Source organism: Bos javanicus, chromosome 25 (genome assembly GCF_032452875.1).
Source record: "Bos javanicus breed banteng chromosome 25, ARS-OSU_banteng_1.0, whole genome shotgun sequence".
In the NCBI taxonomy this organism is placed as follows: Eukaryota; Metazoa; Chordata; class Mammalia; order Artiodactyla; family Bovidae; genus Bos; species Bos javanicus.
The window spans coordinates 3,796,572-3,820,755 of record NC_083892.1 but is presented as its reverse complement, the minus strand read 5'-3'; the positions used below and the strand labels follow the sequence as shown (position 1 = coordinate 3,820,755).

Genomic DNA, 24,184 nt, shown 5'->3' with positions numbered 1-24,184 from the left:
TTAGCGCGTCCTGCCGCTCCTGAAACACGATTGGTTCCCCTGGCCAGCGGAGGGGCGGAGCAAGGCGGACTCCCCCTGCTCATTGGCTGCTGCGGGCGTCACACAGCAAGCCGGGCTAGCTGACCGGAAGGTCCGGGTGCGGGACGGACGAGAAATCCACAGCGCCGGGAGAGGCCGAGGGGGACCCGCGAGCGTCCCGGCGTCCTCCGCGCCTCCCGCAACCACTTCCGGGGCGGGAGCGGGCCGCTGGGTCCGCGCGCTGTGGCGGCGACCGGCGCGTAGGGAACCCGAGCGGGCGCGGCCGAGGGAGCGCGGCGGCGAGCGTCGGTCCCAGGGCTGCCCGGGGCCCGAGGCCCAGCGCGGGGAGGCTCCGCGGCGGCCCGGCCCCTGCCTGGTGCTCGCACCTGCTGCCCGTTCGCGGGGCGTCCCAGCCCTGCCGCTGGTTCGCCGCGGAGTTTACAGCTCCGAGCGTCCTCTTCGCAGCTGAGGAGCCGGGACGGAAAGCCACGTGTGGGGTAAGGTTACTGGGAGGAGGCGTCGGCGCTTGGGTAGTTCCCTAGGTTACCCTCCCTGGGGCCCGAGGTGGGGATGTCTGGAGGCAGCGGAAGGCCCACGCCCCGGGGCAGGACGCGGTGCCCTCGGGCTTTTACAGACCTCCCTGTGGGCGTGACGGTCACCACCAACGTCATTTGTTGTTGTTATTTACTACTTTGGTGTGCTTTAAAAGTAACAGATACTTAGCATTTTACCAAACGGACAGAACGCAAAGGTGGAAGGAAAATTAAAAGATCTCATTCCCAGTGCTACTTCCTGGAGATAAATTCTAGAAGCGATAAGCAAAAGATTTTCGACAAGTATACGTGATATATACCTGGATATGACTTTGTTCCTAAGGAATACCCGGTTGTTTTAGAGCGTCTGGCATGGAGCAGGGTGATAAAGCAGCTTTATGGTCCCTGGGCATCCGCGTTCTCGTTCCATGATTCTGATAGCCCCTCAGCGTTGTGCCCGGTTTCAGACAGTTGAAAGTGAAAGTCGCTCAATCGTGTCTGACTCATGGGGTCTGACAGACCTCATGGACTGTCCATGGAATTCTCTAGGCCAGAATACTGGAGTAAGTAGCCTTTTCTTCTCCAGGGGATTTTCTGAACCCAGGTCTCCCGCACCGCGGACGGATTTTTTTTTACCGGTTGACCCACAAGGGAAGCCTAAGAATACTGGAGTGGGTAGCTTATCCCTTCTCCAGCTCATCTTCCTGACCCAGGAATCAAACCGGGGTCTCCTGCATTAAGGTGGATTCTTTACTAACTGAGCGAGCCTCCAATAAAAGAGAATGTGGGTCCTACCCTGGAGGAGGCATTTGGAGTAGAAGAGACACCCCCAGAGAAGGCTGAAGGGGTGTTCTGAAAGGAGCGCAGAACTGACACTCAGCTGATTTGGATTCTTGTTCAGGTTTGGCGGCCAGGATCGTTCAGCTGCTGTGGGCGGCAGTCTGCTGCGGCAGGAGTGTGACCATCGCGTATCATCCCCTGGAACTACCAGGAAGGAAAGACCTAACCGACCCCAGCATCCCCCTCCACAGCGATGTCGGAGCTCAGCGATGAAGCCAGCGAGCCAGAGCTGCTGAACCGCAGCTTGTCCATGTGGCACGGGCTGGGCACGCAGGTCGGCCGGGAGGAGCTAGCTGTCCCCCTGGATCTTCACACAGCGGCTTCCATTGGCCAGTACGAGGTGGTGAAGGAGTGTGTGCAGCGGTAAGAGGTCTTGGGAGGCATTCCTTCCTCTTGGATGTTTGAGCACCATGGCCCAGGTGGAGTCATCAGGAGACTAGTGAGGCCTGGCCCACAGCTGTAGACATTTAACCCATGGGTAGATTATGGACTTCCCTGGTGGCTCAGATGGTAAAGTGTCTGCCTACAATGCGGGAGACCCAGGTTCACTCCCTGGGTTGGGGAAGATCTCCTGGAGAAGGAAATCGTAACCCACTCCAGTATTCTTGCCTGAAAAATCCCATGGACAGAGAGGAGCCTGGTAGGCTACAGTCCATGGGGTCACAAAAAGTCAGACACGACTGAGTGACTTCACTTCATGTCAGATAAACTGTTGTCTCAGGCGGTTGTCAGGGATGGTTTATGCTGGGCACCAGTGAGGAAGGCAGTTTTGAATAGTGGTATACAATCAGTAGTGTCCCGATTTCAGCGTTGCTGACAAGCTGGGCCAGCTCCTCCTTTGCTCTGTGGGGTGTTTTGTGCACCTCCAGATACAGAGCCAGAGAAGGCAATGGCACCCCACTCCAGTACTCTTGCCTGGAAAATCCCATGAACGGAGCAGCCTGGTGGGCTGCAGTCCATGGAGGGGTCGCTGAGAGTCGGACATGACTGAGCGACTTCACTTTCACTTTTCACTTTCATGCATTGGAGAAGGAAATGGCAACCCACTCCAGTGTTCTTGCCTGGAGAATCCCAGGGACGGAGGAGCCTGGTAGGCTTCTGTCTATGGGGTCGCACACAGTTGGACACGACTGAAGTGACTTAGCAGCAGCAGCAGATGCAGAGCAGCACGCCCGGCCTCCCTCCGCCCCTGGACGCCAGTAGCCTTTCCCTTCACAGTTATGACAGTCAAAAAATGTCTCTAGGCTTTGCCAACCGTTCTTTGGGGGCAGAACCTCCCCTGGTCGAGGACTGTCTCTGTGGCTGGTGGGAGGAAGGAAGAGCTGACTTTGGGGTAGGAAGAGGGCACAGATGAGAACAAGAAGTTGGAGCATGGAGGCAAACTCAAGGTAGTGTGCAGAGGCAATGGTCCAGAAAGTGGAGTCACCCCGGAACCCTGTGATGTCCTGGGTGGCAGTTGACTCTGTTTCCTGCCAGCACTCCCCACTCTTTCTCTTGGCCTGGCCTGGCCAATGGGTTTGGTAAATCCCACATGTGCGATGCCTGGCGTGTCTAGCATGTCTTGCATTTGTTTAGGAGAGAGTTAGATTTGAATAAGAAGAACGGTGGTGGCTGGACCCCGCTGATGTATGCCTCCTACATTGGACACGATACCATCGTGCACCTCCTGCTCGAGGCGGGGGTCAGTGTGAATGTGCCGACCCCGGAAGGGCAGACTCCACTGATGCTGGCTTCCAGCTGTGGCAACGAGAGCATCGCCTATTTTCTTCTCCAGGTGAGCTGCGAGGGCCTCAGGCCGCTTGGCAGAGAGGGAACCACTGCAGCGCGCCTGGGTAATCACTTCGATTCTTTCAGTGTGATGGCCTAGAGGGTGCCCGCCCTGTGCGGAGGAGACGTGGCCTTAACAGGCATTCTCTGTTCTCTTAAAGCAAGGTGCTGAGCTGGAAATGAAAGACATTCAGGGCTGGACTGCCCTCTTCCACTGCACCAGTGCTGGGCACCAGCAGATGGTCAAGTTCCTTTTGGACAGTGGAGCGAACGCCAACGTGAGGTCATTACCAGGTCTTCAGCATCTGTGGGAGTCGGGTGGTCAGGTCTGACTTTGAGGAGGGCAGCTGGCGAGGTAGCTAGAGGCCAGAGTGCGGGAGCCCCTGCCTCGGTGTGACAGGCTCAAGACCTGGGCTGGTGGGGACAGTGCTGCCCAGGGCAGAGGCACAGGGAGCCTCCTGGCTTTCTCACCTATCTGTTGGGTGACACTCGGTGCAGCACTTTGAGCTCTGTGTGCCTTGTTTTCTTTATCTGAAAAGAGGATGGTAGGGCCTATGTCACAGCGTTATTAGAAGATTTACACGTCCCATCATATGCCAGGGGCCTAACAGTGAGTGACACTTAACTGACGTGTTAAATGCCAGTCCCTTTCTCTTTCTTGTTTTCTATACGTGTATATGTATATATCATTGCACATACACGTACGAAGTGATACTTCGAAAGCACTCTTGAGTTTTTTAAGCTGGAAGTAGTGGTGCTGTCTAAAGCGTGTCACCGTGATAATCCTCTTTCAACCCAGCATCCACCTGACTCTGCACATCCTGGCTGGTGTCAGCCGGGGTCACACACTGTAGGTTTCCAGCCCATTAAGTAAGAAAAAAAAGGCTTCTCATTAAATTGCAACTCGTTTATTGACATTCTGACTTCAGTGATGCTAAAACCTGAAAGCTCTATGTCTCCGAACATGAAAACCAGTGGTTGGCTCGCTTCCTGTCTCCTAGACAGGGCGACACTAGTCAGAGCCAGGGGCGCTCTGAAGAGGTGAGCATGCGCCTGGTGCAGGTCAGCTCCGAGTTAAGCGTAAGCAAGCACCAGCTACATATGGTGAGGGCAGCATCGGTTCTTAGTCCTGGAGTCCCGGGAGGGTTCCTGTAGGGTCTTGATCTGCAAGGTGGGGTATCTGGAGAGGTGGAGAAGAGGTGCTCACTATCTGTGAGCAGTGAGGGGTGACAGCTGCTTTTTGCTGTGGTTAAGTGGAGGTTCAGATCACAGCAAGTGGAAACAGCTGTGAAGGAGCAGAGATGGGAGGTGGATTGTCTTTGGAACAAAAGACTAGCTCTGGGGGTAGAAGCCAAGGGAGCCCTCCAGGCTTGGCAGTGGGGGAAGGCGTCGCTGTCGCCGAGGTTTTGTCTGACCGAGGTCCCCATGCAGGGAGCCGGTGTATGGATTCACTCCGCTGATGGAAGCTGCGGCCGCCGGCCATGAGATCATCGTGCAGTATTTTCTGAATCATGTGAGTGACCCTGTTTATTAGCTTGTAATTCCATCACAGCAGCTGAAGCATCTTATCACCGAACTATAAACTGCAGGAGAACTTTCTCCTACACAGAAATAACGGCTCTGCATCCGTTTATTCAGCACATTTTTCACTGAGTGTCTGTGGATACCCAGTGCTGAGTGCCACTTTAGGCATTAGGGGTACAGTCATGAGTCAGTATAGAAACCTATTCTTAGAATAACTTCAAAAATACTGTTATTTGAAAAGTGTGTAAAAAATTTTAAAACAGTGAATAGCACTCATCATCCCATCACTTAAAAAATTTGTACAGAATCAGGAGGCCACCCCTGTTCCTCAGGATGCCCACTGGGTTGATAAAAGACGACGTCTGTAGACACCTGCAGACACATGGCTTTATCCATTGAACGAAGTGGGATTCTACTGCATGTTCGCTCTGCAGCTTCTGAAAAATAACTTAATGTTGCATAGACATTGTGCTCTTTTATGGTATTCCATACAGTATCCGTGCCATAGTTAGTTAAATCAGTTCCTTATTAGAGAACTGAGGTTTCCAACACTATGCAATTACAGGCAGTGCTCCAGGAAATATCTTGGCACACACAGCTTTAGCATGCATGCAGTTATTTCTGTATGCTGTATTTCTGTTTTTATAAATTTTTTAAAAAATGTATTTTTAATTGGAGGATAACTGCTTTACAATGTTGTACTGGTTTCCTGCCTGTTGTCATGCTCAGTTATGTCCGACTCTTTGTGACCCCCATGGACTGTAGCCTACTAGGCTCCTCTGTTCATGGGATTCTCCAGGCAAAAATACTGGAATGGGTTGCTCTTTTATATATGTATATGTTTGTGTGTGTGTGTGTGATTTTATTTATTTATTAATCTGTGCTGGGTCTTAGTTGGGCCATGTGGGATCTTAGTTCCCTGACTAGGGATCGAACCCAGGTGGGGTCCCTGCATTGGGAGCATGGAGTCTTAGCCGCTGGACCACCAGGGAAATCCCTGGGACTTTTTGCATCATAAAATGTTAACATGCTCTTTCTAAAAAAGAATTTGGGGACATTACCTGCACATGTAAAAATCTGGACGAGACAGAAGGCGCACATGAGCCTGCCTCTGCCTCTGCCTCAGTCTCCGTCTCCATGCTCTCCCCACGGCTGCTCCCCAGCTTGTTTATTTTAAACTGGATTGTCCTAGCTTGTTCTTCACCAGTGGACATAAAGCTCTCTCCTCTCGTGCGTGGCAGCGTAGTGCTCCCTTGTCGGGTTGAATTAGGTTCTCCAACCCTGGCCTGCAGATGGCATCAGGTCGTGTCTGCCGTCACTCAGTGCCCTGCAGGAGGTCTGCGCACATGCATCACACACGTGTGCGACCACGTCTGTACAGTTGGGTACTGCAAGCAGGAGTTTTGGATGTAGCCTAAGGACAGCCTTCACTTGCATGCGGCCAGACTGCTATGCAGAGAGCAGGTCGTACCACCCTGAACCCTGTTCACGGCAGTGAGAACCACTGTGAACAGTGAAGCGCTTTAAACAGACAGAACGGTAACACCAATATAACCCCCATGGATCCAGAGGTAACCATGCTCCCCTGACTTTACAGTCTCCTCACGTGCTGTGTGCAGGCTTGTTTTACACATTTTAAAGATTTATATATATAAATATGTGCTTGTTTCTGCGATGACTCTGTCACTCAGTGCGGTGTGGTGCGTGTGGATGGGGCTCGCTCGTCTCAACCTTCTCCAGAGTCTGCAGCCGGGAGTGGGGCTGCTCTGTGTGTGAGGCTCCTAACTCTCCTTCTGCAAACTGTTCCAGGGAGTCAAAGTGGACACGAGAGACCACAGTGGAGCCACAGCCCGGATGCTGGCCAAGCAGTACGGACACATGAAGATTGTGGGACTGATCGATGCCCACTCACCTTCTCTGCCCAAGAGCCTCTACCGGAGCCCAGGTACCTGTGTCTGTAGCCCAGCCTCTGCTGGCGCCCCTTCTTCCCCTAGGCTGAGGCAGGAGGGACCGCCCAGCTGAGGATGGGTGGGCAGGCGGGAGGAGGGCAGCTCAGACGGGGTGGCTCTGGTTTTGTTCCTTGACTTCGCTGTGGCGTTTGTTGCCATGCAGATGCTTTAGTCATGTGTCAAGTTCATCAGCGTCGTATCGCCTAGAACTGCTTAGACAGAGGAAGGAGGTCGATGTCTGTCCACCGTGCTGAGTTCTGCTGCCTGACTGGATTCTGTCATTGTTGGGAGTTTATCATGGTTTTATTTATTGATTCTCTAGTTTTTTTTCCGGGTACACTACCATAAACCTGCACGTAGAGAAAAAATTTACTACTTTTTCCCGTGGTTCTTATACCTCTGATTTCTAGGCTTTCATCACACTCAACTCACGCCTCTAGTTCCCTGTTGAATGAGGTGGAGGTAGTGAGTGGACTTTCACTTTGGCCCTAATCTTAGCAGAAATGCAACGTTAGGTAATACGCTGGCTTGCAGAGTAAAATTTGCATATATGTCATTATGTTAGGAAAGTATCCATCATTTCCTAAATTCTTGAATGTCTTTATACGTGCCAAATTTTGTCAAAGGTGTTTTTTTTTTTAACATCTGTGGAGATGATTGTGAATTTTCTCCTTAGACCTGTTAGCACAGCATATTAATGAATTTTCTAAAAGTGAATCAACTTTACATTCTTGGCATAAATCCTACTTGGCATATTATAATGTTTAAAAATTATTTTTATTTGGCTGCGCCCAGTCTTGTTTGCGGCATGTGGGATCTAGTTCCCTGACCAGGGATCAAACCTGGGCCCCCTGCATTGGGGGGACAGAGTCTTAGCCACTGGACCACCAGAGAAGTCCCTTATTTTCTTAATGTGGTTTTGCAAGTGTCTTTTTAATTCTGTGCGGGTATTCATAACTGATACTGCTCTGTGATTCTTTTGTTCTGTCTTTACCAGCTCTAGGTCTCAGTATTGAATTTGCTTCATAAGCAGAACTGGAAGCTCCCCTTCCTTTCTGTGCCCTAGAATGGTGTATGTAGCGTTGGTCCCACGTGGTCCTTGAAGGACTCTCCTGGGACCCTCTCCAGGCCTGGCCTTTGCCCTCCTTTCTCTTGTGTGGTTTTCTTGAAGACCCACTAGTCTCTGTGCAGTGAATGGGGTGCGCTGGGCCCCTGCACTCAGGGAGTGGCTGCCGGCTCCTCCCTGCCCTCTGGACCGCGCTGGGGCGTGGGCTTCGCCTGGTTCTGTCTCTTCCATTGAAGGACGGGACTGCGGCAGCTCAGCGTCGTGCAGCCACCGTTGCCTTGGCTCCCCTCCCTGAACATTCACGTTTTGTGGCTCCTTCGCCCTCTGCTTGGACGGCCCCAGCGTCCTCCTGGCGGCATGGATCCATTCAGAGCCACTGCCCCAGCTTGGGGGTGCTCAGGCAGTGGCCGGCTGGGCCTGCAGTTCACGGCTCGGTGAGCTGCTCCCCTCCTGTCTAGACAGCACACATGGCCCGGGGATGCGGTGGTCACCAGGGGCTTCTGTCTCTGCCCCAGTCCTCCGGCTCCAGAGTGAGACCCTCCCCAACGGGAGCTTCTACCAATAAGCCGCTGAATTGTGCCCTCTAAGCATCACGATGTTTGGGAAATGATGAAAAGCTATAAAGTGCTGACGACTGTGGGCACACTGAGCTCTTCGGCTCAGATGGGTGGTGATTTGAAAAATTCAGTGAAACAGCACATGAGCCCTCACGTGGCCGTTGTTTCCCAGTACATTGTTGAGGTTGAGAATACACACTTGAGAGGAGGATGGGCTGGACCCCCGTGATGCTCAGCGGTCTTGTGACCCCTTCCCCCTACATCCCTGTGGCCCCTCGAGCACTGGACCCGCCCACTATGGCATTTCTTACAGGTGACAGCCCGGGAACACTGCGCTTAATTTAGGAAAGTCAGTTACGATGATTTTTCTTCCAGCTCATTATGAAGATTAATTTAGTCCATCACTGATCAGGCTGTCTGAATCTTGGTGTTTGACCCACAGAAAAATACGAAGATCTGAGCTCTTCAGACGAGTGTGGCCCTGTCCCTCAGCGACAGAGGCCCTGCCGCAAGAAGGGGCTCAGCATCCACGAGGGGCCGCGAGCCCTGGCCCGCATCACAGCCATCGGACTCGGGGGCCGGGTGCAGCAGCCTTGCTACGGTGAGCGCCCCACGACCCTGGAGTCAGGGATCCCATCCCAGAGAATGAGCGCTCAGGCTCACGACATGGGGGCCCCGGGAAGCCGGGTGGGGGCAGCTGCTTGAGGACTCAGAATGGGTCACAGGGACGGAGGCACGCCAGGCCCCGGCTGACTCTTCGGGCTGTCCTTTAAACTTCCTTTCTGTCGGGTAGAATTACAAATAGAACTCTCTCTCCTGGACAAGTGTCGCTGAGCTTAGGTCTGTTCCTCAAGGGGGCGGGTCTCGCAGGGGTGAGAACTGTCAGAAGGTAAATGCACACGGTGGGCCAGAGCCTCAGACCCCAGTGTCCAGGTCCCCTGAGCTTTGTCAGAGCGTCTGCTCCTGAGTGTCACGCACAGTGCTCGTGAGGAGCACGGATGCTGAGTTCTCGGGGCACATCAGGGTTGACACTCTTGTGCTGGTCTGGCCATGTGACCAGATTTAGGTGTGGTGTCTTGCTCATCAGTGACCAGGCCACCGTGGGAACTCCCTCCCAGCTAGGAGACCATCCCAGCCAGGAGACCATCCCAGCCAAGAGACCACATGAGGACTTGATTCCCTTCTCAGACCCTTGGGTAGGGGTCCTGGCGCTGGCTGGAAGCTTGAGGCCTGCCTCCTCCCAGGGCCGGGGGTTGACCAAGAGCTCGTGCCTCAGGCGAGGGTGCGGGCGGTAGTCCTGGCGGCTGGGAGCACAGGACCCTGGGATGAGGTCTGTTCCTTCGGGGGCGCCCAGGCCACCTGTCCCGCCTGCACTGTGGTGGGGGTGGGGTGGGGTGGGGTTGACGGTGGGAGGGAGTGCCCCCCAGTCTCTTAGCTGTGGCCTTTCAGGAGATTGCTTTTCGTCTTACACTGTGTGATAGTTTAACTTTTTGCAAGCACGTATATTCTCTTCCCCAGCAGTTAAAAAACATTTTTGAATGATAAAGGTATAAAAAGGAATTAAGTTACCCCTGGTCCCACCAGCCAGGCGCTCTCGTGCACACACACACACTTCCTGTGGGGGAGGGGGAAGTGAGGTGAGAGTCGCTCAAACGTGTCCGACTCTTTGCGACCCTATGGACTATACAGTCCATGGAGTTCTCCAGGGGATCTTCCCAACCCAGGGATCGAACCCAGGTCTCCTGCATTGCAGGTGGGTTCTTTACCAGCTGAGCCACCAGTGAAGAGCAGAGAGGGGCAAAGTAGGGGTTAAATGCTTGGGTTTGTGTCTCGCCTCTCCCCCTTGTTTTCTCACAGGCAGATACACTCACAAGTTACACTTCACCAGCTCGCTGTTAACATTTAGCCAGAGCTTCTCAGCTTCCTGCCAGGTCGTTTGGCCAGGGGTGTGTGTTTCCAGCTACCGGAACGCTTTGCGGCACAGTTCTTTGGCCCAGCAATCTGTAAACACAGCTTACGGGCTCCTCCTCTCGGCAAGGCGTCAGTGTGGCTGGAGGGAGAGGTGGTCATGCACCCATTGGGCACACACTTGTCGGGGACCCCTTGGAGCCTGTCGATGGCGTGGCTTGCCCAGGTCGCGGCATCAAGTGGACAGTGCCGTCCTGGGGCTCCCCTCCCCGAGGCCCCGAGGAGGAGGTGGTCGCGTGCGGGAGGAAAAATGCCTCCTGCCTTTCATGTGCGGGGGGTTTACGTGCCCCGTTCTGCCCACAGAGCAGGTGCCTCCGCGGGGCTACGTCAGCTTCAACAGCAGCGACGAGCACCCCCTGGAGGGGGGCGGCCTGTGCTACAGGGACGTCACCTCGCCCATCAACGAGCGGGATGTGGAGAGCAGCAGCAGCAGCAGCCGAGGTGCGCTTCCCTAGCCGGCAGGGCGGGGGAGAGGGAGGGCGCTCCTGAGGAGTGTGGCTTGGGGCCACAGTCTCTGAGCAGGTCTGGGGGTCGGTGCAGACAGGTCTCACCCCTGGAGTGGCGAGTCCTCGGGAGTGTGTGCGTGCTCCTGCGCTGCCCGCTCTGCGTGACGCCTGGGTCTCCCCGAGAATAAGCAGACGAGCCCTGCTGTGCACAGAGGGCGTGTGGCCCAAGCAGTCAGCACGGAGGCAGGGAGGGCGGGGGCTGGGCTAGGCTGGGCGTTGCCACGGCCAGGTCTGTGGTCAGGTGCCCTCATCTCCCCTCCCTCAGAGGAGCAGGCCTTCTCTGCCAACCCTGTTGCACGGAGCAGCAGCAGCGAGGGCCTGGCCCGGGCCCCGGGACTCAGCAGCGAGGCCTCCCTGGAGAGCAACGAGGTGACCCTGCCCTGCCCTCCCCTCCCCTCCTTGCCCAGCGTTGTGGGGGCACCTGATGGCTCAGCCAGGTGAGCGGGGCTGGCAGGCTGTCTCAGAGGCACCTGGAGCTCCGTGGGGCCGCGGTGGCAGGTGGGACTTTGGTAAAGGGGCCAGACACTGGCGGCGGAGCGGGGAGTGGGGCCTGGAGGGGCCAGCCCAGAGCCACTGTAAACACACACCTCTCACCCAGGATTCGGATCACGTGCGGAGAAGCTCGGTTCGCAAACAAACTAAAAGTTATGTGAAGACCAAGAACCGTTACAGCAGCAGTGACAGCCAGTGGGCTCCCAGCGCCGTGATGTCCTGTGCCCCGGGAGCGAGCCCCCAGACTGACAGGCCCCCGTATTCAGGACCCCAGGTAAAGCCGCAGGTGCTCTTGGATTGCTGAGGCATTTATTGGTACTTACTGTGGGCTGGCACTGTTGAGAAGGGTGGGGCGGGATTCTCCACATGACCTAGAAAACTATTCAGGCTGGGAGGGTTCTCGCTGGGGAGAGGGGCCAGGTATCTCTCGGCTCTACGGAGGTTCCTGTCTTGCTCCCTGGTTTCCATGCTTCTCTCAGCCTCCCTGAGCCTGGGGAGGAGAAACGCTGGACCAGCATCAGCATTGATGTCAGGCGACAGGGACAAGCTGCACGAGAGGCAGAGACAAGGTGACACTCAGGACTGTCCACTGAGGGTCACTGGGGCCGCCGCAGAAGAAACCCTGCAGGAAGGCTACAGCTGCAGGGGTGCGAGTGAAGAAAAAATAACCTCTGAGACCCTGGACGCTTTGGTTTTGTGATCCAAGCACTCGTGAATCAAACACCAGGCATTGGTACTTGCGGCCCGGGCCTCAGTGATGCCGGGGAGGCTGGGTTTCGACACCACAGACGAGAAGCAGACAGGCGGCACTGGGGCCAAACAGAATGAGCCAGGTAGAAGCCGTGCACCGGTCCCAGCAGAGCATCGGGGCCATCCTTCCTGGGAAAAGCCAGATCTTCCCAGTTTGATCAAAAAACGCATCTGTACATCCAAGAAGCCAGATCAACTCTAAGTTGGTTAAACTCGAGCCACATCGATGTGTGACCTGGACACATCACCATCAGTGTCAGAAACAGTCCTGGAGCAAGAGCCTAGTGGCTCAGCACAGACACGGGGACCTCCGGACGGTTTAACAGTGTATTTCTCATCAGTGTCCGCGGGGCCCAGAAAACATGGGGCGACATGTGAACCAGGGACGCGACATCCTGCAAAGCCTCTCCGCCAGAGCACAGGGGACGTGGGGACAGCCCTGGGCGGCAGAGACTGAGGGCCACTGCCGCAGCCTGCAGGGCTGTGCTTCCTGCTGAACTGACGAGGCTGGCCTGGGAACACTGATGGGCTGACCGTGTCCCTGGACGCCCTGAGGATGCGGCTGAGGACACAGAGCAGACGGCCTGGGCTCCCTGCCACGCCTGGGGGTCAGCAGGCTCAGGACGGGCCGGGTGCTGAGCGGGAGGACGGTGGCCCCGCATGCAGGGTGGTCCTTGTCCCGCCCACGTCTTCAGGGCCGCCCGTCCTGACGCGGCCTGCTCACCCCCAGGACCTCGCCACGCTGCTGGAGCAGATCGGCTGCCTCAAGTACTTGCAGGTGTTTGAGGAGCAGGATGTGGACCTCCGCATCTTCCTGACCCTCACCGAGAGCGACCTGAAGGAAATTGGCATCACGTGAGTGTGGGCCTCTGTGGCCAGCTGAGGTCACGGCTCCCAGCGGCGGGGTGGGGTCACCCTATCCAGAAGCCGGCTTCTCCCTGCCGTCAGCTGCCCTCCATCCACTCCAGCGGCCGCTCCTGGCTCAGATGCCGGCGGCCTGGGTCCCGAGGCCCGAGCTGGCCCAGCGGACACCGCTGTGCTCAGGACACCAGACACTTCCCACCTCGCCCCTGAGAGCATCTGAGCAGCCCGGCTCCCCGTGCTGTAAGAGCCGGGCAGGGCGAGGGGTCACGACTCCCTGGGACACTTAGGTCCTCCCCCCAGGATCCTGGGGGCTCCCCGCCCCTTCAAGGCTGGGCCTCTGCAGCGGACGGTCGGCAGGTGCTGAGCGGCGTCCTCCCTGATGCAGGTTGTTTGGGCCCAAGAGGAAGATGACGTCCGCCATCGCCCGCTGGCACAGCAGCGCCCGCCCTCCCAGTGATGCCCTGGAGCTGGCCTACGCCGACCGGCTGGAGGCCGAGATGCAGGAGCTTGCCATCCAGCTGCACAAGGTGAGGGTGGGGCAGGGGGCAGCAGAGAGCCGCAGCCGGGCCCATGACAGCTTGGGGGCAGGAGGGGGCGCCCAGGAGGGCGGGCACATGAGGCACACCGTAGGGCTGGGGCAGGGCTGAAGGCGATGGGCCCCCAGACTGGGTGGGGCAGCGACAGGCGTGGAGGCCAGGGCGGGGGACCCAGCCTGAGGCGCTCTCCCACCCGCCGCAGCGCTGCGAGGAGGTGGAGGCCATGCGGGGCCTGGTGTCCCAGGAGCAGGAGCTGCGGGCCGTGGTGGAGAGCTGCCTCTTGGAGCAGGACAGTGCCCGCAAGGACGTGCGTGCACAGCTGCAGGAGGCCCGGGCCCTGGCCCAGGACGCCGCGCTTGTCCTGGACCAGCTGCGGTGAGTGGGTGTCCGGCTGCCCCCGGCCAGTGCCAGGCTCTGTCTCCTCTGAATTTCCCACCAGTGGGTGGTTTTCAGGGCCTCCTGGAGTAGCTGCCACCCCAGGCCGTCCCTCCCCACAGGCAGCAGAGGGGCCCCTGTGGGCATCCCTGGCGGAGGCTCAGAGGAGATCCCCTGGCCTCGCCCCTCACCGCTGCTTGGTGTCCTGTCCGGCAGAGCCTGTCAGGCTGAGCTGTCAGCCCGAGTGAGGCGGGACGAGTTCCTGCGTGAGGCCCCCCTGTGCCCAGGCCTCCCTGCAGCAGGTAAGGAGGGCGGTGTCCCGGCTGTGGGGCGGGCGGATGAGGGTGGGACGCCTCCCAGGCCGGGTCTCGCCGCCTGTCTCTGCGCTTGTCATGGGGACGCCTCCCCGGTCCCCTCATGCTCCACACCCACGTCCTCTCGGTCTCTCCCGGGAGGCCTTGGCTGCCGGCGCCGTCCAAGATGCCACAGCCCAGCAGGCCGGGCCCTGGCACACTCAGCCCTGGGGCCAGGCCCCTACTGGCCGGCAGCGCTCTGCTTCACAAGCGGGCAGAGAACACGCTGACACGCCACGGGGACATGTGGCTCTAGAGCGCCAGTCCTGTTGCAGTGGTTCAGGGTGCCCAGAACCCACGCCCACCTGGCTGTCTGCTCCACAGACCCCAAAGGCTGGCAGGCCTCCTTGCAGGCCTTGAGCCTCCCGGAGCTGTCGGGAGCCCTGGAGGAGCGAGTCCAGGAGATGGGTGAGTCCAGGGTCTGCAGCCCACTAGCCATGAGGTCCATCCTGCCTACGCCCCAGCTTGTGAAGCCATGACTGTGTGCTCCTGTCCTCAGGGCGAGTCCTGTGCTCGGTGACGCAGAGCCTGGAGAAGCTGCAGGCGCTGAGCGGGAAGGAGAGCTGGCGGGAGCCGTAGCCAGGGGATGGTGAGTGTCCAGCAGCCACAGGCCCAGAGAGCAGGGTCGGCGGGGCGGCTAAGGGAGCCCCCTCCAGTCTGCCTTTTCCCTTCTCAGAACCGGACGTGGGGTGACTGATCCACCCTGAAGCTGTGTGCCCGAGAACAGGAGGGCAGCGAGCAGGCAGCTGCGGCGGCCAGAGGAGCAGCAGCAGCAGGCGGGCAGGCCAGGGCCAGTGCAGGGCAGCGAGGCAGGATGGGGTCTCTTGTCATCTCGTCAGACCCCGGCTGAAGCCCGGAGCCGGCAGGGCCGCGGGGAGCGTCCCCAGGCCACGCTTAGGTTTGCCCAGGTGGGGCGGCCTGGGGCCCTAGGCAGCGTAGGTCATTTGTGGGAAAATAAAACTTACACTCCGGTGGTGCGGGTTCGGTGCTGGCCTGTGGTCCTGGCTGATGAGGCACAGTGAGGGGAGGGCAGCGTCCGGGTGACCTCCGCTGCCCCATCCCTGGCCCTGCGGCAGGACCACCTGTGCAGAGCCCCTCCTGACAGAGCTACCTAGCGAGTGAAGCGCGCCCCAGAAAATCAGAGGAATGAGGTTCAGGTGTTTTATTACGGAGCCAGTGCTCCTGCCCACACGTGCCAGCGCTGCACCAAGGCTCCAAGGCGGGTGCCCAGGCAGGGCCAGGAACCTGCTGTCCTTACCAGCCAGGCCGGTACCACGGAAACCGTCAGCTTCACTGAGAAGTCTTCCCGTACCTAGGAGACCACCAGTGGTGACCCTCCTGCCCCGGGGGCTCCGCTGTTGTCACTGCACGCTCAGCTGGTGCTGCCGGACCGTCTCCTGGGGGCGCCCGCATAGCGTGCTGCCAACAGAGGGGAGGCTCTCAAAGCAGGCCAGAGCAGAGCCACCCAGACCGGGAGAGAGGAGGAAGGCCTGTCCGTTTCCATGGAGAAACCACCGGATCAGGCTCACGGCCCAGCGTCCACAGCACGCAGGGCCACAGTAACCACAGGGAGGTGGCCGCACCCTGCCTGGGAGGGGCAGGCAGCCTGGGCTCCACGCTGAAGGGCCCAGAGCCCCACTCAGGCTCAGTCCCTGGGAAGCAGGGAAGGGACACCTCCTGCGTCTACCCCGGACCTGCAGCCAGGACCAAAGAACACACGGCCTCCCTGTCCCCCCAGCAGCTCCTCTACACCTGGGCCCCACGGCCCTGCCTGTCCACAGGGACCAGACCCAAGGAGGTACAGCTGCTCTGAAAACTCACAAGTAAAGCTAACAACCAGAGTTCACAGTGTCACCTCCTAGCTCAGGCTAGGGCTGGCTCAGGGCAGGATGCAGGAAAAAGTCAACCCAGCGGTAGCCTCCTCAAGAACAAAAGTGCCCTGAGAACAAACCAGCTTCTCCAGGGCCCTGTGCATGCACCCACGGGCAGTCAGACAGCCTCTGGGCTCCCCCCCAGTCCACAGTGAGATGTGTGGAGTGAGCCTCAGCATGGGTGTGCCCAGGCCACCCCCCAGTAACTGCTCAGGGCATTGGAAGTGACAAGATGCCCACTTCCCCAGTCAGGTGGGGCAAACGTAGCACATGCTAGAAGACATGCCCGCAGGAACACAGCCCACAGGCAGATAGAGCTGGGAAAGGGGGGTGGGGCAGGGGCAAAAGGGCACAGGAGCACCTCAGGAGGAAGACGGGAGCAGCTTCTCCAGGGCTTTCTTCTGCTTCTCTGTGGCAGCGGCCAGAGCCTCAGCCAGCTTCTCCTCTGGCATCATGTTGAGCACCTTGAGGGCGAACAGGAGCTGGTACTTGGCCGTACTGATGAAGGCGTTGCTCAGGAAGTTGGGAAAGCCCCCGACTCGGTCCTTCTGGGTGTACAGAGGGACACGGACAAGTCCCAGTACCTGTGGACAGGAGACTAGGGTTGGGACCAGGAGTCTGGGGACGGCAGGGCCGTTGCAGGAGGAGCTGGTGAGCCACTAGGCTGGGGATAGGGCAGCCAGGTTGCCCAGGACATAATGTGAGGCCCCGGCACGGGTGGGGGGCAACCGGCTCCCTCGGGAAAGTGCAGCCCCTCCCTTCCCCCAGCGAGTTTCAACCCCCGCCCCCATGCACGTACCCCGTCCCCAAATCCCAGCCCTCAGTCCCTGGCGGGAAGCCCCCAGTCCAGACCCCATGCTCCCTCTTCCACCTGATGAATCCCGAACACCCCAAGTGTCACTCCCAGGCCTTCTAGGCGATGAAACCCACAACTAGAAAGAGTCATCGTGCCCCCACCACGAGAACCCAGACCTCTGTACTCTGCAGTTCACACCCCCCGGAGCAGGCACCGCCCCTTCCCAGCCTCCCACCGATCCCACGCCCCCACTCCCAGGATTGGCAATGGCAGGCAGCAAGGCAGATGGAACACAGCCCCGAGGGCGCCCCGGCCCGCCTCCCACCCTACCCGGCCCCTGGTCCCTCTCCCCACCCCGAAGCTGAGACAGCGTCACCCTCCCAGCCCGGCCAGGGAACCCTCAGGGAGACGTGTTACCCATCGGTGCCTTCCGCGGGGCCAGAGCCAAACCCCGGGGCGGGGGGCGGGGCCCGGGGCCCGGGCGGCGGCCCCACCTCCAGGCCATGGTCCCGCGAGTGCACCGCGCTGATCTCCACGGCATGCAGCTGCTCCAGCGTCAGCTGCCGCGCGTACAGGTGCGCCACGACGCGGTGCGGGCCCTCGGTCAGGTGCGAGCTCAAGTAGTCAGCCTCCGTGAGGCGGAGGCAGCCCAGGCCCAGGCCCAGCACCCGGTTCAGTCCGTCCTCCAGCGACCAGAAACGCCGGTCCACGAAGCCCCCGGGGAAGCCCAGCAGCCCGTCGAAGCGCATCTGCATCTGCAACGGAGCGCCGGGTCACGGGCGCGGGTCCGAGCGGCGGTGCCCCGTTCCCTGGCCGCCCGCACGCCCGCGTCCTCACCAGCACCGAGAAGCGCATGGGGATGCGGCCGAAGAGCTGACCCGGGTTCGCGGCGTACAGCATGGCGTGGCACGAGTGGCTCCAGCCGGGGCCCAGGCGCATCGCTTCCACCCGACTGATCCGCTTCAGCTCCGGGACCGCCGCCGCCGACATCTTGGCACCAGCGCCCGCGGCCGGACACCGCCCCATAAGTGCGTGCGCGGCCCGCCCCCGCTCGGCGCGGCCAATCCGCGGGCAGCCGCGCCCCGGCCCCCGCCCCTCCGCCAATCGCCGGCGCGCGTCGCGGCACAGCCGTAGCGGCGCCCCGGCGCGTCGTTGCGAGGCGCAAGGAGCGTGCGCGGGGGAGCGGCGGCGCGCGCCCTAGCCGCCGCCCAATAGCCGCGCGCCCAGAGCGTGCCCCGCCCACGGCCCGAGCGGACCAAGGGCCCCAGAGGCCCGACGGCCCGAGCTCACCCGAATGGAGCGCGGACGCCGGATCCCCGGCGCGGGGGCGGCGCCCGCGGAGTCCAGGCTCAGCCTACCCGCCCTAAGAGGGAAGAAGTCCCAAGATCACTTTGCGCCGGGGCTTCCCCCAGCGCCCCCGGTAGCGCCGCCCTGCGGGATTCCCGCCGCCAGCTCCAGGCTCGACTGGCGCCGGCCTCTGGGGGCTCAGCTGAGCCCTGGCACCACAGGGCGAATCCTCCCCTGCAGGCATGCCAGCCCCATCGTTCTGCCACCGGCTGAACACTGGAATCCAAGGTTGCTGCCGTCGGCCTGCCTCTAGAAGAGCAGGACAGTGGGGCCCATGGTCCCAGTCCACTCTCAGCTCCGAACTGGGTGGGGGTGCATGCTGAGGAGCCCTGGGGCTCCCTAAGCCCAGCCTGTTGGGGCAAAAGTGATTGAAATCCCCGGGCAGGGAGCTTCCCAGCTTGGCAGGGGAAGCACACTGACTGAAACTGCCCACCCTGGTCAGGCACCATAGTTCCTATTTGCATGAGTTGTTTTAGGACAGGAGGTCCTGGTAAGGAACAGGAAACTAATAAGCCACCACCAACTGGGAGAGTTCGGGAAAGGTCAAAAAGTGACACCACATGTCCAACCACCTCTCAGAATCCATCTCACTGGCATCCATCTTGGCTGAACAAGGCGTGTGCCACAAGAAAGGACCCTGAGTCAGAACAACTGGCCGAAGACAACCCGGAAACTAACTACATCACCATAAAACCCGAGACTGCGAGCCCCAAGGCAGTGCAGTCTATCCTGGCTTCCCTTACTCTCTTGCTCTCGTCCGGGCGCCCCTTCCCGATAAAGTCTCTTGCTTTGTCAGCAGGAGTGTCTCCTCGGACAATTCATTTCCAAGTGTTACACAAGAGCCCACTTTTGGGCCCTGGAAGGGGTTTCTCTTCCTGCAACAAATAGCGACTCTGGACGGCACTCCTTTGCTGCAACTGACATCCTGACCACTTGGGGTACTCAGGGACCAGCTTGCCTGCCGATGGACCAGACCCAGCGGCCGCAACTGGGACCTTTTTGTCTCTGCTCTGCTCTTGACATGGACAACTGGCCAGAGTGCCCTGACGGGTTAAGGAACAAGAGACTTTACTGACCTTTCTCCCCTTTGCTCTCTCTTTCCTCTCCTTAACCCTTCCTATCCTACTCTTTTTTTTCTAGGCCCCTGGTCCTGGAAGCAGGAATCTGGTCGAAGGGCCGCAACGTGAGCTGAGGATTGGAGACTGATCACCTCCTCTTGGCAGAGAACTCGAATTCTGATTCTGTTCTGTTCTGGTTTCTGTTAAGGATGAGCTCCAGTCCCCCCTTCTCTGGAAGCCCAGGGTAAACTCCCGTCTGGTTTCTGTTAAGGCCGAGCTCCAGTCCCCCCTTCTCTGGAAGCCCAGGGTAAAACCCCGTAAGGCCTGGGTATCTGCAGGTGGCAAGAGACGTCTATAAGGCCACCCCTTTGGCCCTTCTCTCCCACCTCCTCCCCCCTCTTCTTTCAACCTGGCTTCCTTTCCTCCCTTTGAAATCTTTGAAGACCTGAGATATTTTCATTTACTCTGTTAGTACTTGGATCTGAAGTTCTGTGTCTCTATAGGAGGTTTTCTTAGAAACTGTAATCTTGTATTTAAGGGAGTGTTTTATGAGAACTTCCAGGTCTACGTGTGTGTTTTATGTTCTGTGTTCTGATTTGTGATGCCCATTTTGCTTTGTGTGGCTACCATTTGGTTTAGACCTGCTGCCATTTTGTTAGAACTTGATTTTCTTTCCCTGTGTCTTGAGACCAGGGTTCTCAGGAACACTTATCTAGACCATCTCTAACTCCTGAGACTGAGGAAAAATGGGAAGAAGTCTTTTTAAAATTTATATATTCCAACTGTTATTTATAAATTAGTGAATTTTATATCTTAATGTATAATTCATGACTAAGTTTAGAAAATGAACCTAGATCTTGCCTTGTATCTGTCTGAATATGTGTATGTCTTGGCATGTCCTTGTTTCTGGATAACATTTTTGAGATTAATTTGTAAATGAGCTCTATTTAATTGACTTAAATAAAAGTAAGCAGCTTACAAATCAGATAATTCTAAAATAAACTGAATGAATTCCAGGTTCACATGAAGTGGGAAATATTCAGTATTAAATTAATACCTGGTAACACAGACATCCATCAATATGTATAATATTTCTGTTGTACCTAGGTTTCAGTCAGTTTAGTTGCTCAGTCATGTCCGAATCTTTGCAGCCCCATGGACTGCAGCATGCCAGGCTTCCTTGTCCATCACCAACTCCTGGAGCTTGCTCAAACTCATGTCCATTGAGTCGGTGACGCCATTCAATCGCCTCATCCTCTGTTGTCCCCTTCTCCTCCTGCCTTCAATCTTTCATGGCATCAGGGTCTTTTCCAGTGAGTCAGTTCTTCACATCAGGTGGCCAAAGTACTGGAGCTTACTATAGGTTTAGAGGTCAAAGAAGACTATTCTGATACAAATTTGTCAACAAGAAATGTACCTCATTGTGGAAAATACTTTAGGGAAACTAAGATGTGTCTTTAGTAGAAGGTATAAAAATACTGAAAAGAGTTATACATGATCAGGATTTTCTAAAATTGGATCATAATTAGTTGGATAAATGGATTTTGTTAGGAATGACACAGCCATAGGAAAACTGGTTAGAGCCAACTAGGTCCAGTATGACGGAGTCGACTTTCACTAGCTCTTGAGCCTTGGTATATACACCTATTGTGACATCTCAGCAAGCTAAATGATACACCCATCAGCATTGACTGAATCTGACCAAATGTTCTAAACCCTTTTGATTGATTTTTTTGACAAAACTTCCTAAATAAAATTCTGTTGAAGTTCTTTTGATCTCTAGTTAATTTTGTGGTACTTCAGAGCACCCCTGAAACATCCCATATAGAGGTATTAAACGAATTGTGTTTATTTGGTTGGTTAAATTACATGGGAAATATTATCAAATGAGTGATAAATCCTCGCAGGTTATAATGTATGGTAAATTTTACTAATATAGATATCCTAGACATTATATGGAGTTCCTAACATTCTGATATGTCCTAGAATTCTAATGAGAAGCCTGATGACTTCACAAAAGTTAACAAAAGGACTGAATGAACCAGCGAATATGCATTTAACTTTTATGGTTTCTATCTGAAAAAATCACAGGTTTGAATCTGTTTTGGGGGAGTAGGGAAAACCTTCCCTTCAAACTAATTATGACAAGAATTTGGTAAAATCAGATGTTACAAACAAATAACAATTATATTTTCTATCCGACTCCTCCAGAGATTGGACACTCTTGCTTTCTAGTAACTTTATCAGATGAGTTACGGAAGTTATCTCACTAACAGGTACAGAAATCTCAAGGAATTTTTAAGACATTGAAAACGGAAGAATTCACCTACTTTTGTTAGGTGAAATCTATAATAAGCTTTTGGCATGACTTTCCCAGTCCCGAAAGGTTTTATTTTAAAAGTTTAGTCTGAGACTTTAACAGCAAAGTAAAAAGTCTACGATCAATTGGTTATGTAAACCAGGTTAGGCCAAATTTTTGAGAGCATAACTATTTTGCAAACAAACTAGCCTTAATTTGGTTATATTTGATAAAAATGAGGGTAACTTTAGGGAGAAAAAGATGTTTTGATAAATGTTAAATCTGTTTGTTAATGGAGGTCTGTATCTAGTAAGACTCATTTCCTGGATAGTTCTTTGCTGTAATGTGATATTAATGTAAAATTTAATTGAATTCCTAAAGAACACCCTAAGTTTGTTTCTGAAACTTACCTCAGTAATCTGTCTTTGCATAAAGATCAGATGTCTCATGAGCTGCAACCAGGACTGAAGAAGGACATAGTTTAAGGAACTGTCTCTAACCTGGATGGAAGGACCTTTTTATCAGGTACTCTTAACTAGCTCATGCACAGTGAAATTGAAGGGAAATTGACTCAGACTAATTCCCACTTTCAAAGGCCCCTACAGTGGACTGGTCTATAGAGAGGACAGCTGACTTGATGTCACCTTAAAACGATGCTCAAACAGAGGAGAAACTGCAATACCCAGGACGAGAAGATGACATCAGAGATAAGACAGCTTGCCCAAGATGCTGGACCTGACTAGTATGATCATTTAAAATGTTTTCTTGACTTCTCGGACCTTTGCATATAAATCAAATGCTTTTCTATCATAGGCCTGATCCCATGCTAGTTTTAGAAACAATCCAGTTGTTGGGTTTGTGGCCAATTACCTGTGTCTAGTTCTGGGTTACCCTGGTGAATTTCTCTACTCCAAGGCGCTAACTGGTTGACCCTGAGAAAAGACTGGTTGACTTTAAAAGAAAAGAAAAATTATAGTCAGATCCAGGTCACTATTGATAATCACTAGATAGGATCCCCTCACCTGGCCAATTAATGATGCCTGCTGTGACCCTGGCCATGAGTTTATGTTCAGTTCAGTTCAGTCGCTCAGTCGTGTCCGACTCTTTGTGACCCCATGAATCGCAGCACGCCAGGCCTCCCTGTCCATCACCAACTCCCGGAGTTCACCCAGACTCACGTCCATCGAGTCAGTGACACCATCCAGCCATCTCATCCTCCGTCGTCCCCTTCTCCTCCTTCCCCCAATCCCTCCCAGCATCAGAGTCTTTTCCAATGAGTCAACTCTTTGCATGAAGTGGCCAAAGTACTGGAGTTTCAGCTTTACCATCATTCCTTCCAAAGAAATCCCAGGGCTGATCTCCTTCAGAATGGACTGGTTGGATCTCCTTGCAGTCCAAGGGACTCTCAAGAGTCTTCTCCAACACCACAGTTCAAAAGCATCAATTCTTCGGCGCTCTGCCTTCCTCACAGTCCAACTCTCACATCCATACATGACCACTGGAAAAACCATAGCCTTGACTAGACGAACCTTTGTTGGCAAAGTAATGTCTCTGCTTTTGAATATGCTATCTAGGTTGGTCATAACTTTCCTTCCAAGGAGTAAGCATCTTTTAATTTCATGGCTGCAGTCACCATCTGCAGTGATTTTGGAGCCCCTAAAAATAAAGTCTGCCACTGTTTCCCCATCTATTTCCCATGAAGTGATGGGATCGGATGCCATGATCTTTGTTTTCTGAATGTTGAGCTTTAAGCCAACGTTTTCACTCTCCACTTTCACTTTCATCAAGAGGCTTTTTAGTTCCTCTTCACTTTCTGCCATAAGGGTGATGTCATCTGCATATCTGAGGTTATTGCTATTTCTCCCGGCAATCTTGATTCCAGCTTGTGCTTCTTCCAGTCCAGCATTTCTCATGATGTACTCTGCATATAAATTAAATAAGCAGGGTGACAATATACAGCCTTGACGTACTCCTTTTCCTATTTGGAACCAGTCTGTTGTTCCATGTCCAGTTCTAACTGTTACTTCCTGACCTGCATACAAATTTCTCAAGAGGCAGATCAGGTGGTCTGGTATTCCCATCTCCTTCAGAATTTTCCACAGTTTATTGTGATCCACACAGTCAAAGGCTTTGGCATAGTCAATAAAGCAGAAATAGATGTTTTTTCTGGAACTCTCTTGCTTTTTCCGTGATCCAGCCGATGTTGGCAATTTGATCTCTGGTTCCTCTGCCTTTTCTAAAACCAGCTTGAACATCAGGAAGTTCATGGTTCACATATTGCTGAAGCCTGGCTTGGAGAATTTTGAGCACTACTTTACTAGCGTGTGAGATGAGTGCAATTGTGCGGTAGTTTGAGCATTCTTTGGCATTGCCTCTCTTTGGGATTGGAATGAAAACTGACCTTTTCCAGTCCTGTGGCCACTGCTGAGTTTTCCAAATGTGCTGGCATATTGAGTGCGGCACTTTCACAGCATCATCTTTCAGGATTTGAAATAGCTCAACTGGAATTCCATCACCTCCACTAGCTTTGTTCGTAGTGATACTTTCTAAGGCCCACTGGACTTCACATTCCAGGATGTCTGGCTCTAGGTCAGTGATCACACCATCGTGATTATCTTGGTCGTGAAGATCTTTTTTGTACAGTTCTGTGTATTCTTGCCAGCTCTTCTTAATATCTTCTGCTTCTGTTAGGTCCATACCATTTCTGTCCTTTAT

The 24,184-nt window shown here is 55.3% G+C and overlaps 2 protein-coding genes and 1 long non-coding RNA gene across 10 annotated transcripts; 1 reads left to right on the top strand and 2 right to left on the bottom strand.

The window, feature by feature from the left end:
• The first annotated feature begins 318 nt into the window (after positions 1-318).
• On the top strand, positions 319-15,071 carry ANKS3 (ankyrin repeat and sterile alpha motif domain containing 3). 6 transcript variants are annotated; one of them, XM_061402495.1, is made up of 17 exons: positions 335-515; positions 1,453-1,754; positions 2,967-3,165; positions 3,320-3,441; positions 4,590-4,671; positions 6,492-6,627; positions 8,697-8,855; positions 10,526-10,663; positions 10,994-11,097; positions 11,327-11,494; positions 12,701-12,825; positions 13,220-13,361; positions 13,573-13,745; positions 13,962-14,047; positions 14,423-14,506; positions 14,598-14,687; positions 14,775-15,071. In XM_061402495.1, the coding sequence occupies exons 2-16, from the start codon at positions 1,585-1,587 to the stop codon at positions 14,675-14,677; spliced, it is 1,968 nt and encodes a 655-aa protein (XP_061258479.1). In that variant the 5' UTR covers positions 335-515; positions 1,453-1,584; the 3' UTR covers positions 14,678-14,687; positions 14,775-15,071. The 6 variants fall into 6 exon arrangements, with proteins under 6 accessions (XP_061258480.1, XP_061258477.1, XP_061258479.1 ...); XM_061402494.1 differs by having other exon boundaries at positions 14,755-15,071; XM_061402493.1 differs by lacking the exons at positions 14,598-14,687; positions 14,775-15,071 and having other exon boundaries at positions 320-515; positions 13,962-14,515.
• On the bottom strand, positions 8,398-12,704 carry LOC133238899 (uncharacterized). 2 transcript variants are annotated; one of them, XR_009733667.1, is made up of 3 exons: positions 11,540-12,704; positions 10,774-10,842; positions 8,398-10,673 (listed from the first exon to the last, which is right to left on the bottom strand). It is a non-coding gene; the product is annotated as an uncharacterized LOC133238899 (long non-coding RNA). The 2 variants fall into 2 exon arrangements; XR_009733666.1 differs by having other exon boundaries at positions 8,398-10,842.
• Positions 15,072-15,245: 174 nt separating the features above from the next.
• Positions 15,246-17,807, bottom strand: NUDT16L1 (nudix hydrolase 16 like 1). Of its 2 annotated transcripts, XM_061402527.1 has the most exons (4): positions 17,603-17,802; positions 17,260-17,520; positions 16,331-16,553; positions 15,246-15,517 (listed from the first exon to the last, which is right to left on the bottom strand). In XM_061402527.1, exons 1-3 carry the CDS (start codon positions 17,789-17,791, stop codon positions 16,332-16,334), a joined length of 672 nt encoding a protein of 223 aa, XP_061258511.1. In that variant the 5' UTR covers positions 17,792-17,802; the 3' UTR covers positions 15,246-15,517; position 16,331. The 2 variants fall into 2 exon arrangements, with proteins under 2 accessions (XP_061258511.1, XP_061258512.1); XM_061402528.1 differs by lacking the exon at positions 15,246-15,517 and having other exon boundaries at positions 16,383-16,553; positions 17,183-17,520; positions 17,603-17,807.
• Positions 17,808-24,184: the final 6,377 nt, after the last annotated feature.